We start from the raw sequence: 13114 nt of genomic DNA on the forward strand, positions 1-13114 counted from the left end.
TTTTACATTCATGAAACTTCCTGAAACTAAAATCTGACTACGCGTGTTTATTATTTGTATTATAAAGACATGTTTCTGACTCTATCTTTTCGATGTTCTTGTAATAACACATAGATTTTTCATATATTAAATATGTGACTTAAGTATAAATTTGAAAAATATATATACTCAACATAAACAATGAAGCGATATTTTATGTATCCCTAATTACAATAATTTTCCCAACTCTGGGGGTAGTTGGATGAAATAATACTGGTATCATTATTTAAAGCGCCGACAGCGCTGATGAAGTATGATGCTTTTAGTTTTAGAAAACAGAGGGCATAATCCTTAAATTACCTATCTATTTAGTAATATTCTACTCGCAAGAAATCTATCTATTATCTATATATCTAAGATGCTAAATTACAACTTATATGAAAATATCCTAATTGAGCCTGTATTATACAATTGCTAAAAAATATGACCATAAATAGATTATGACGTTAATACCCAACTATATTCAAAATGGTAGCACCCATTTAAATTGACAGTTGGATGTTAGCTGACACTCGACAGTTGGCACTTGAAATTTGTAACTTGGAGGTGTTTATTACTTCTGGCTTCATGCTATTTGCTTTGGAAGTTTCATTTCTTTTTATTTCGTATATACCCTTAAAATGCTATTAGTGCTACTTTAAAAATTAAGGGGAAAAGTAATTATTTGTTGTGCTTTTCAAACTACAATGAGCTTATACAGAGCAAGGTATAAACAGTATATTATTCATTATTATTATTGCTATGTCTTGTAATTCAACACTCTGTATGCCCATATTTTGATATAATGCGACAGAAGAGGACGGTATTACTTTATGAAACGATTTGAATGTAACAGTATTCGTAATCCTCGCCATTTAATGGGAAAATATATGCAGATTTGCCAATTAATTCATGCTAATATATTGTAAATAATACTTTTATGAGCTGTCGGAAAAACAAGTTTGAAATTGCATTATTTTTTAACCAATTTAACAAAATACTTAACAAGATACTAATTTAATCACAACAAACACTAGATCACACAATTCATTGCAATTTGTTTTTGACCATAATCCTACAATTATTGTTTTTGAGTTAATTGAAAACTAATCAGAAGTAAAAAAAGAAGTACATATATTTAAAACAATGTTTTTTTGTTAAATGTATTTCATGCACTACGGTCTTAAGGCTTTAGAGTTCCTCCCAGTAATGAATCCCGTTGGGTCTATTCCAGACATGTGACTTATTGGCTATCCTATTTGTTACACAAATGCAGTAATCTATACAGTATACTTACCTAATTCAAGTAAAAGAAGTGTAAATATTTATTACTACATATATTTAATGTAGTAAGTATATGAATAATAGTCATTTAATTGAAGTTAACACTGTATAACTTGTTTTTACAGAATTCAAGCTTTTAAAAATCTTCTAGATAAAGAGGAAGTGGACATAGATGCTCTTAGAAAATTAGCATTTCATGGTACGAGCTGTTTTCATTTTATTCATTGAACTTATATAACTAACTATGTAAGTTAAAAAGTTAAAATTGCATACAAAAGCAATTTAGTAACATACAGTGTAAAAAAAAACATTAAAGTTGGCTTTTCACTTATTTCTTCAGATAAAACTGTAAAATTAAATATGTAAATACTTTAGAATTATAAATTTATAACTTCAGTGAAACAAAACAAAGAATACTGTAAAGTTGAAACCGCAAAAAAATTAAATAGGTATTATATTATTGCAATGTATTTTGTTGGCGTTAATTTATTTTATGAATCAATTTATTCAGGAGTGCCAGATAAGAGAGGCCTTCGCTCACTAGTATGGAAAATTTTACTTCACTACATTCCACCTGAGAAGGGTGCTTGGGAATCAGTTCTGCAAAAACAGAGACAGCTCTACAAACAATTAATTGGTAAGTTATTAGTTCTATATATATTTCTTAACACAATATTCAACAAAGTGCATAAATAGTTGTTATCTATAGTTATTCTATAGTTTAATTTTGGATATCTATATATACACAGAGTATTTAATTTAAAAACACAATGCAAAAACTCTGCAATAGTAGGCTATATATATGGCTCATAATGTTTTTTTTTTCGTTCAATGCAGACTGCTGACTCCACAAAATCACAAACTTGTGCCTATATTTAGTATTAAATACTGTCACATATTACCTACACATTTCTTTATAATTATGCAGACTACAAGTTAAATTTTATGAAATGTACTTACTCATCTATTTGTCATTGCTTCATCTAAAAGGTGAATGAACCAACTATAACTAGACAATCCATATTTTAAAACATCTTCAAAATGTGCCATGAGTTACTCTGTATATTTCTGTACTGTGAATATTAGTCCTACAAATGTTAATAGATTTTATAATGTGGATACAATATTTCAGAGGAGATAATTGTCTCTCCTGGGGGACCCACAGATCATCCACTGAGCATAAGCCCTGAAAGTTCATGGAGTAATTACTTTAAAGATAATGAGGTTCTACTTCAAATCGATAAGGATGTGAGAAGACTTTGTCCAGAAATATCCTTCTTTCAATCAGCCACCGAATTTCCTTGCTTAGAAGTAAGTTGATTTAGTTTGCTTACATTAAAAGTAGAATAATTAAATTATTTTATAGAAAACTCAATAAGTAATTTTTGATATCTCATAATGAAAATCGTACATTAAATAATGTGTATCGATTTTTGCTTTACACACAGATAGTTAACAGTAATGGAGTGAAGAGATTACATAAAAGAGTTGAACAATCTGTTTTGAACTATTCTACTTTGGAGAGAAGAGGTCTCGGAGTCGCAAAGGTAATTTTGGTGATCAATTTTATAGGCTTAATTTATAATGTTTTTTTTTTTATATATAGCAGTAATGAGGTTTCTCTGTGTATAGCTATATTAAGGAATTGTAAATAAACTATAAAATGTTTCATGTCGAGAGTGCATTTATATACATAGCTTCAACTTTGCTTTTTCTTTTCTAAAATCTATCTTTAATCAATTTCTTATTGCCAACCCATTAAATTTCAGTTAAGCAATGAAATCCGTAGATCGGAGAGCTTAACAAGCGGTGATTACGCGCCATTGAACGAAGGCAGTGAGGCACATTGGGAAGTTGTTGAACGAATGTTGTTCCTATACGCCAAATTGAACCCGGGACAGGGCTATGTGCAAGGCATGAACGAAATCATGGGACCGATATATCACGTTTTTGCTATAGACCCGGATGAAGAGTTTCGAAGTGCGTACTAATTTTATATCTACATATAGCAAGAGTTCATTTTGCGATAGTTCTTTGAGAATTATAAGATTTTCAAAAGATCACAAGTAGTGTAGTATGATAACAAATGTGTTTTATATTTCTATGCATATTCAACCCGCAATACTATCAAATTAATTTAAACATATCGTCGACACTATTAAATCTAGCTAAATAAAGCGTAATCTTTATTATCTTAACCAGAGCACGCGGAAGCGGACTGCTTCTTCTGTTTCACGAATTTAATGTCGGAAATCCGGGATTTCTTCATACGGACCCTAGATGAGACTGAGAGCGGAATCAACTATATGATGTCGAGACTTAGCGATTGCGTGAAACGGAACGACAGGGCCGTGTGGGACCGTCTCGAGAAACAGGAACTTCGGCCGCAGTACTATAGTTTTAGGTGAGGAAACAGCACTTTGTAGAACATAAAGCTTCCGAATCTTACTTTCTTCAGTTCCCATATCTTGCATAGGCAGACCGCAGAGGCCGTCCACAGTGTTCCATCAGATGTTCCCTTGAGCTCAGCTTCAGCTCCGAAGCCTCGTCATATTGCTAGGCGAGGTTTGGACGGAAATCGCAAGTATTTTCTCCGAAAACATGGAGATCTTACACAGACGTTATTTTTTTATTGCATAGTTAAACGGCAATAATTGACGAAATTGTTAAAATTATAATCGATATTAAAAACTGACAATTAAATAATATGAAAAATTGCTGATGTCATGAAAAAAAAAAAATAATAATGTATATGTTTAGATACTCATGTCTAAAAAACGTTGGTATCGTTTCAAATAAAACATGTGTAAAAACAATATGTTACACAAAAAGTGAATGGCCAGAAAGTTGTGATAATTGTAGAGAAAATTGTATAAAGTATCATAAATTGCTAGCATTAGTCACGACTTATTATCGACTAATTGAGCAATTTACATGTATTGCTTAATAAAATGATAAATGATGTTTAATAATATTCAATTGGTTTTTTTTTTATCATAGAATTTTCCCTAACCTAGAATTTTTCGATTTTGTAAGATTGGCTGAACTTTTACTTCAACAAAAAGTACGCGTTGTGTTCCCCTGTATGTTTCAAGCAACCTGTTTAGACTGGATTTTAAACCACGTTAGACGGACATATTTATTTCAAATTTTGTACATTTGTCAAGGATTGGTAATAAAAACAATAATTTAATTGAGAGCTTGTCTTATTATCCTGATTATCCTAATTAGGATAATCGCGAGGATTAAATTTTCGGTTGGAGACAAGTCAGTAGATTTTATCAATTAATCGTCTTGTTTTAGTTGTTAAATTATATTTAATTCGTAAATGGTATAATTTCAATACTTTCTAAATAATGTTTAGAACTCAGAGGTATAAAATTTTGTATATAATTTGTTTTAACATTATATTTATTACATTTCACAGATGGCTCACGCTTCTTTTGTGTCAAGAATTCTCGTTACCCGACGTTGAACGGATATGGGACTCGCTCTTTGCTGACACCAATCGATTTGACTTCCTCATCAACATTTGCTGTGCCATGATTTTGTAAGTTTTCCAAATAAAATTATGATAGTATATCATAAATTGTAGGGTGTATCAAATTCGTTGTCATTTATAAATATAAATAAGTCTATACGGAATTAAGGCTGAATTGTCTATAAGTGTGAAGCGTAATTTTAAGAGTATTATCTCTAATTTAGACTTTGTCGACTGGATTATGAATAACGTAATTATTTGATGTAATATTTTTGATAATCATGGTCCTTTTTCTTTACAGACTTGTGAGAGACAATCTTCTCAGCGGAGATTTTGCGTCAAACGTCAAACTTCTACAAAATTTCCCGCCAATGGACGTCAGTCTCATATTAAACAAGGCCGTCCAAATTTCTAATAATTAAATTTATAACATTTAGTGAAAGTTGGTATGTCAGTGTAAATTTCTACATTAGATATAAATATTGTTCATTTGATATGTATGTGTCCATGTTTTGCTATTTTTAAACCATACGTATTTAAAAGAAAGAAAAATGGGTATTATGTCGCTGATTTTTAACTGCAATTTAATGTTCAAAACTAAGTGCATTTCAAATTAAATTCAATGTCTCAAACATACAATATATGATCTAAGACATTGCAGGACAATTTTCATCATCAAAATCATATTTATTACTAAAATTTATTTTTTGATTATTTTTATGAATGTTGGCATATCCAATATTGATAATAATTTTAGTGTCATAAGTTAGATATATTTTTTGTAAGATTATTTTTGTTATAATTTTAAGATATATTTTACAACGATTTTACTCATAGAGATTTTATAAAACTCACCACAAGTACATGACTGATTAATTGTTCATTAAACTAAAGCCAGCTTAATATACTTAAATCATTTCAACATATTTTGAGTAACTTTGTTTAAGAAATAAAATTGCCTTCCTTAGAATTTTTATAGCTTTTGTTTTTTTATTAATATCAATAAGGCATTTGATATCATCTTATTATTAAATTGTGTGTCAGCAGAAATGTTATATTAAATATTAACATTATTAATGCCATATAATGTATTAAATTAAACTTAAGATTTATGGCAATACAAAATTAAATTTGAAGGCAACTTTCAAAGTAGCGGTAAAAAGTTGTGGAGATATCACGTCCTTGTCTGACACCGCGATCTTAAATTGCCTTTGTGCACTGCTCTTGTAGTATAGTAAATTCTTCTGTCACCGAATCTCAAAATATTTAAATGAATTCTTAAAAACAATGACTTATATTACTTTTAATTTGTTTGTTATTATTAACTTAGTCTTAAACTTGAAAGGCTCACACCAAAGTTGCAATTTAATTATTTTTACAGTGCCATAAATACATAAAATATTTGCACCGAAAAATCTCTTTTCGTTTATTTAACAACTTTATTATGTTTGTTCAACAAACTAGCAGCATATGAATACGTAAAAGATCGTGATAAAACGTAATAATTAAAAGCCTATGTTCAATTTAATACAAAACCTGTTTCGTTATTTTTACTATTAGAAATGTCAATTAAGTGTAGCCATCTCCAACAAGACTTGTATGTATAAAATTGTACTCTGTTACGAATATAATCGATCATATCTCATCGCAAGCCTTTCAATTTTAGAAATTGACTTAAATTTAGGTTTGCTATTGACAAGAAAATGTTTAAGATAATTTTAAGACTACTGAAAAATATGAGAAATATACGATGACGATTCGTGTCTTGTGTTATTTAAAAAATATGATATCGTAATCATAACTAAGAACTGCTACTAAAGCTAACGAGTTCCATCATTGAAAATGTTCGCAATATTCCATGCCTAGAAAAAAATCTATAAAGAATGAATTATACCCAATTTTTTAAACAAAATTCGTAATTTCTCGTTTTTTTTTCGTTTCGGCCTAGAAGACTCATAAAATTATGTAATAAGCATTAGAGAGGTACACCAAAACCAGTAAATATTATTGTTCAATTTAATATTCATAATGAAACATGTTTGTACTGAATAATTTAGATAGAAAATAGTTATTTAGGTAATTAATTCATTAATTTGTAAATTTCGACAATAAACAATTTTCGGAAATGTCTACTGTATATTATGTACTTTAATATTTACATCTTATTTTATAGCAAATTTACATTGTGAATAAAAAACTAGATTTTATAATTATACTTGAGTTTAATAAAATCGTATTAATGTTATATTTTCTTTTAAGTTACGAATTGTTCTTGAAATCCTTACTACTACAATATATTATATATAAATTTATGATGCAAAAAAAAATTTGAACAAAAAGAATAATGAAACAAATGTAACTACGGCTTTAAAGATTTAATATAAATAAAAATTACAATTAATCGATTTGTACATATTCATTGATAGACAATCATAATAGAAAGTAAATATTTTATACAAATATAATGTCATTTTATATTTTCCGTACATACATACAACTATTTAATATTGGAAACAAGAATGTACTTGCTCTTATTACTAAAGTGAATAATTAATTACTCATTCAAAGTAAACTACTGTAGCAAATGAAGAACGTATCTCAATATAATATAGAACCTTAATGACAGTATTTTACCTGCAAATAAAAAACTTTATTAAGGTACCTATTAACATTGGGTTCACCTTAAGTTTTAATAAAAACCGTTCTCTCAAGCCAAATACAATCTTCAAATTTTACAAACACGTTTTCGATAACAGTTTTCTTTCGAAAACGTTATTTAATTTTTTAAACTAAGAGGACCCTTTGTTTGATATTGTTCAACATTTTTATGATAAGCATAAATTAAAATAATTAATCAATGGGAGTCAAACATATAAAATAAGAAGGATAAAAAATATCACATAATTATTATGTTCGTAAATACTTTTTACGAATTAAAATATTGATTTACGACTGAATATTAAAAAAAAAAATCAAAACTCCCATTTAACATCGAGAAACTACAATAAGTGTTACAATCAAATTTGTGCCTAAGAAGATGCACCCAAAGTATGGTTACAAATGAAAACAATTTGACAAGCAGTACAGAATATACATTAAATAGTATTTCAATTAAAATAAAGCCGAAGTATTTATTATTTTATCAGGATGAAGTAGCGGTAAGCTTGCTTGATCCCTGAAGTCATGATCTTAAAATGTGATATGAATCTTATGTATGTAGCCATGTTAAATATTTTCCTTACACCTAACACAGAGATATTACAAATGGAGACCTATATTTGAATAGGTTTATATGTAAATATTAATTTTAGTACCATTGAAAGTGTAATATTTTATGTAATTGCTACACAGATACATCAAGCAGCAATACACTCAAGAAGTAATACTCTTTTAAATGAAATACTTATTATTCATGTCACTTACTCGATCATGTAGGTCTGTATACAAACAATCTAATCAGTAGCAAAACAAAAAAGGAAACTTTATACGCTCTGCTCTCATTGCGCTTATACCTAAAAACAAAACCTATTGATAAAAATCAAAATAATTTATTTTTAAATAACCATCAATAACAAATAACCTGGATAATTATATCTTAATTTACCATTCTATTTACCTATCTACTTAAGGGAACTAATCCGTTCGAGGGACATGTCTAATCTCAATTTTCGCATTTCATCATCATTATTAAGATATCAAAAAACACTACTGTAGCACTATTGCATATTGCTTTGAAAGAATTACATATGGTGGAAACGTATCATATGTACTTCAATAATAACTGATAATAGAAAATAACGACAGTAGCTCGCAGTCACATGCAGCAAAGTCCTGGTTTCATTGTCTAGTATGCACGCCGTGCACATAAAGATACAGTGAAATAGGTCAAAAATAGATTGTTTTCATACAGGAGCTATTAATTATTTTCTAAAAAACTATTATGTATACTGTATGTGGATAATGTACGTCAAAAAATATGCAATGTTTCCGTGAAATGCAAACACACCTTGTTATTTAGACAATGTCACCACCAAGTGATTCAAGCACCATTACTTTGCCACTTCGATTTACAACGAAACAAACGAAAAGAAACAGTTATAAGTAATCATATAGAATGTTAAAAATCTACATATACAGTAAAGTGATCAGTGACGATGTCTGCAAATCGCAGGTCGAATGTAGGCTGAACGTACATACTACTGGACGCAAGCGTGATTCCACTTAAACGGCTCTACGGTAATGTGATGTGTAACAATCATAGCTAAGATTTATTTTCATAAGCAACTTCCACACGCTATAAAGGCGGTAAGTCCTTGTACATAATCATAAGCAGTCTTTTATCTGTACTTTCTATAAAAATTGACCAATGTTCTCCTTACATCGCTCATATGTAATTGCACTCGCAAGTCGCAACGCATCATCTCCTATACGACCTTTATAGCCATGGATAAAACCGCTATTAAAATGACACATAATATTCAGTTTCATTAATATAGTACAGTCACTGATACCGCCCAATCACTATGTAATCATACTATTTTTACTGTTAATACTTTTTTTTATAAATAAACATATAAAAATATACATTTAAATTATGTATTTAAATATTATTCAACACAGATTTAACTTATTAACAGTTTAAAAATAAATAAATGTGTATTCAAATCACGATATTTAAACATCTCACATTATATTCCAAATGATTGGGATTTTAAAATTTCTTTTATTATATTGTACATTTTTTTAAATATAGGTTTTTTTTCTCTTCTAATACTTTTCATTTATTTCACTAACTCTGGTTTGATATCTGAAAATTTTGTTGAGATTCACATAACACAAATAAATATAGATTACGATTACACGCCCTAAAATATTATTTCCGATAATTTAGTAATTAAATAGACATCCATAATCTAAAATATAAATCGTATTACCAGCCAGACTAGTCATAATAATAAGTTTGTACGCTATCACAAGTACTACCGAAGAAGTGAAGCGGGAAGCCGCCGCGGCCGTCGAGCCGAGCGGGCCGGTGACGCGGTCAATTTAGAGTACATGAACACATAGACACGTGGGTACATGGGGGTTTGCGGGACATCGGGGGTAATGATAGCACCGAGTAAACACCGAGGGGTAACGGTAGGCATCGTAAGCGGAGTGTTACCGGCGGGGCTGGGAAGCTTACTGGACGACGCAGCACTTGCACTTGGGCTTCTTCTTGATGGTGACGTGTTCGGGCTGGAGCGGCTCCTGCGGCGGCGAGCGCTGCACCTCCACCTGGCCGGGCCGCACCTCGCCCACCGCCGACCCGTTCTTGGTGCCGTTCATGGCCTTGGGCGGGCTCTGCTGCACGGGGCTCGCCACCTTCGTCTGTGGCGAGGCGGCCGGACTAGCCTGCAAATTGCGTTCACTCGTTTATTACTATTTTATTACATCTATACTGTTATGATAATGCTGAAGAGTTTGTCTGGTTGAACGTGGTAATCTCAAAAACTAAAATTGAAAAACTTCTTTCAGTGTTAGATAGCCCATTTATTGAGGAAGGCTGAAGCCGCGGGGAGCAGCTAGTTATATTATTTCAATAATCAATTTTAGTACTGTGAAAAGAAAATGTCGACTTGATCACAGGTGATCATTTGAAAGTAAGCATACGAAAACAGTTTCGTAGGCTTAACACACAGGTGTTATTATTTTTAGATTTTAAATTTTCCATTAACATTAATTTAAATAATATTAATAATAAAATGTTACGTGAACAAACATATTAACTACAATGTAACTTTAATGCCTAGCAACGATGCTTTTACTTTGTAGACGACAATCGGTTCGCAGCGGAAACATTTCAATACATATTTGTAGCCTATATTTAACTGTCTATCGATTCGCGACCGATGTTATCGCATTTTATATTCTAGGCAACTGCCCTTATGAGGACCATATACGGTAATGTTTCCGAATAGAAAGTAAGCGACCGTCTTGATGTATCCGCTGTTAAATTTAATAAATCCGCCTGACACGTTGACATTATAACTACATGTATTATTTTAAAGATCTATGTATACTAACAACGCATTTATTCAACAAGTTAAGTGGTTTGTGAGTGTGTGCTTAGAACAGCAAAGAATATCATAAAGTGGAATATTACTGGTCTACGATTGATTGAACAAATATGACGCAATCGAAGCACTCAAAATTCATACGTCAACTTCCACCAACGATATAATCGGCAAATTCTTTGTGTTTAATTAACTATTCTAATGTTTGACCCACAAAGCCAATTACTTCAATTGACAAACGATAGATAAACCGTTTCTGGGAAGGTAATTAGTATTGGAATTGATTATGCAACGACTGTTGGGGGAATCATTATTTCGACATCCCATTAAATTGCAATCAATTTACTTTTAATAACATTTGAAATCAACAGATAAACGATAATCGTTACGATAAATTGTGTGTACTATAAATAAACATACCTTTTATTACTTAAAACGACACAACAAACTCACATCACACACACACGCATCACCTGATAAATCTGCAAAAACTATTTTAAACAATACTGTTATAAACACTACCTTTGCTTCAGTAATCGTCGTTAGCAATAATGTATTTTTATAGTAGCTTAATGGTTATTCTTTCTTTTCGTTTTGAGTTTCCAATGTTCTCCAAGGCTTCCCCTACCAGCCTATTCGTAGTCCTAGCAGGATACTAGCACCGAAGTATTCCGCCAAAGAAGAAGGATATACTATACCCTATTGGACAGCCGATAAAACCCTCCATAACAGTTGTGTCTGCTGTAGGTTTAAAAAATTGAGATGCTTACGTTTACATTATTAGCGACCGTCTTCTCTTCTTTTTCTTCGTCGTTAGAGAGCAGAGGGGCGCCCACAGGTGGCGTTGGAGTGATCGGCTTGCCGCCTTTGATCAGAGAGACGATCTCATCCGCCTCCCGACTCAGGTCACCGTCCGGCCTAAATGGATTGTCCCACCCACTTTCCGTGCTGAAATATTATGATTGATCACAATAAAAAGTACGAATAATATTCCATAAGGACTGTTTTTGCGTAATAAATATTAATGTTTCATTTACTTTATATTATTTTATTGTGTACACGTATGAATTTCCTTATTCATACGGATTATTTCAACGATCTTAATCATTGTTGTAAACGAAGTATACGGACAAAATATATGGATATCTATAGGGATAAATTTCGACAAATAATTATTTTTACGATAGTGTCGGTGTACAAATTACATCGCAATACATATAAGAAATACTGGTTATTGCTTTTCAAAATTTTATTATTAAAGTTGTGAACACATGTACATGGTCCATTGTATAATAAATCCTTGGACAGAATTACGTAAACCAACCAGAAATTAAGAGTTTTAATATTTTTCGATTGTTCAACGTATAGTCGCAACTTTTTAAACAAAGTTGTAGGCCTTGACCATAATAAATTATTGGGATGATGTCGCCTTACGTAATAATCGTTGTTCTATGAAAGCAATTTTCATTGCAACGAGCGACAAATATATGGGTTAATTTATAACGAGCATGTCAGCCTTGATTCCCTGCATCCCATTTATCATTTCTTTTCTAAATTTAAAATAGATTGGTCCAATAATAATAAGAAACAAAACGTGCTTAACAATCTTGCATCTTAGCTTTAGGCGATCGAAATAAATAATTAATTACCCTTGATTTCCTATTAAATTGAAATTATTGTATAAATAGGAATCAATTAAGGGTAAACGGTTGTAATGTTTCATGATTTGATATTCAAATGAAATTGTTCACATCTCATATGATGCGGACTGTTTTAATTAACACTTTTAAGGTACAAGCGCGTGCTCCGTCTACATTCGTAATAAATATACCATTAATTACATTTACCCACCAATTAGTGACACAATCATGCGGTTCCCATAACTACAATATTTATATAATGTTCACAAATGTAGTCTGGTATCTTTCGAAAGATTTTATCTTTCACATTACTTTTTTTCTCAGAATAAACAAGCAGTCGTGTCTCGCGATAAAAATCTATTAAATGCATCACACGGACGTCATTACAAAAACTCGCGGAACAGTTATTCGAACCCAAATATATTTCTCTAGTTGTCCTTGTCATCCGTAACATATGACTCAATCATACAAGGTCAGATACATGTTAAGAATTGACCTCTTATTAAAAACAATTCATCGATGTAGCATTGATGTAACGAATTACATAAGTATTTTGGAAAAGTATGACTGTCGTTTTAATACGTATGTTATTTGGGTCTTGTTCTTTCATGTTTTTGTTTCACCAGATAATTCAA

At 30.9% G+C, this 13114-nt stretch overlaps 2 protein-coding genes across 2 annotated transcripts in view; one reads left to right on the forward strand and one right to left on the reverse strand.

Annotated features, from left to right (window-relative positions):
• The first annotated feature begins 570 nt into the window (after nucleotides 1–570).
• On the forward strand, nucleotides 571–6884 carry LOC119835886 (TBC1 domain family member 13). Its single transcript, XM_038360985.1, has 9 exons — nucleotides 571–745; nucleotides 1428–1501; nucleotides 1814–1939; nucleotides 2435–2613; nucleotides 2751–2849; nucleotides 3072–3282; nucleotides 3505–3706; nucleotides 4730–4852; nucleotides 5085–6884. The coding sequence occupies exons 1-9, from the start codon at nucleotides 726–728 to the stop codon at nucleotides 5203–5205; spliced, it is 1155 nt and encodes a 384-aa protein (XP_038216913.1). The 5' UTR covers nucleotides 571–725; the 3' UTR covers nucleotides 5206–6884.
• A 259-nt stretch (nucleotides 6885–7143) lies between these two features.
• Nucleotides 7144–13114, reverse strand: part of LOC119835439 — a 28339-nt gene continuing 22368 nt past the window's right edge. Inside the window, exons 5-6 of the mRNA XM_038360256.1 lie at nucleotides 11610–11787; nucleotides 7144–10177 (exon numbers count right to left, since the gene is read on the reverse strand). Of these exons, the coding sequence (XP_038216184.1) occupies nucleotides 9965–10177; nucleotides 11610–11787 (391 nt within the window). The 3' untranslated portion in view covers nucleotides 7144–9964. The remainder of the gene's footprint in view (nucleotides 10178–11609; nucleotides 11788–13114) is intronic.

The sequence above is a fragment of the Zerene cesonia genome, chromosome Z (genome assembly GCF_012273895.1).
Source record: "Zerene cesonia ecotype Mississippi chromosome Z, Zerene_cesonia_1.1, whole genome shotgun sequence".
NCBI lineage: Eukaryota > Metazoa > Arthropoda > Insecta > Lepidoptera > Pieridae > Zerene > Zerene cesonia.

Coding starts and splice junctions, on each gene's coding strand:
- LOC119835886 (XM_038360985.1), top strand. CDS start 726: ATGAGCTTATACAGAGCAAG. Junction 1,940..2,434: donor GCTCTACAAACAATTAATTG/GTAAGTTATTAG, acceptor ACAATATTTCAG/AGGAGATAATTGTCTCTCCT. Junction 3,283..3,504: donor CCCGGATGAAGAGTTTCGAA/GTGCGTACTAAT, acceptor TATCTTAACCAG/AGCACGCGGAAGCGGACTGC.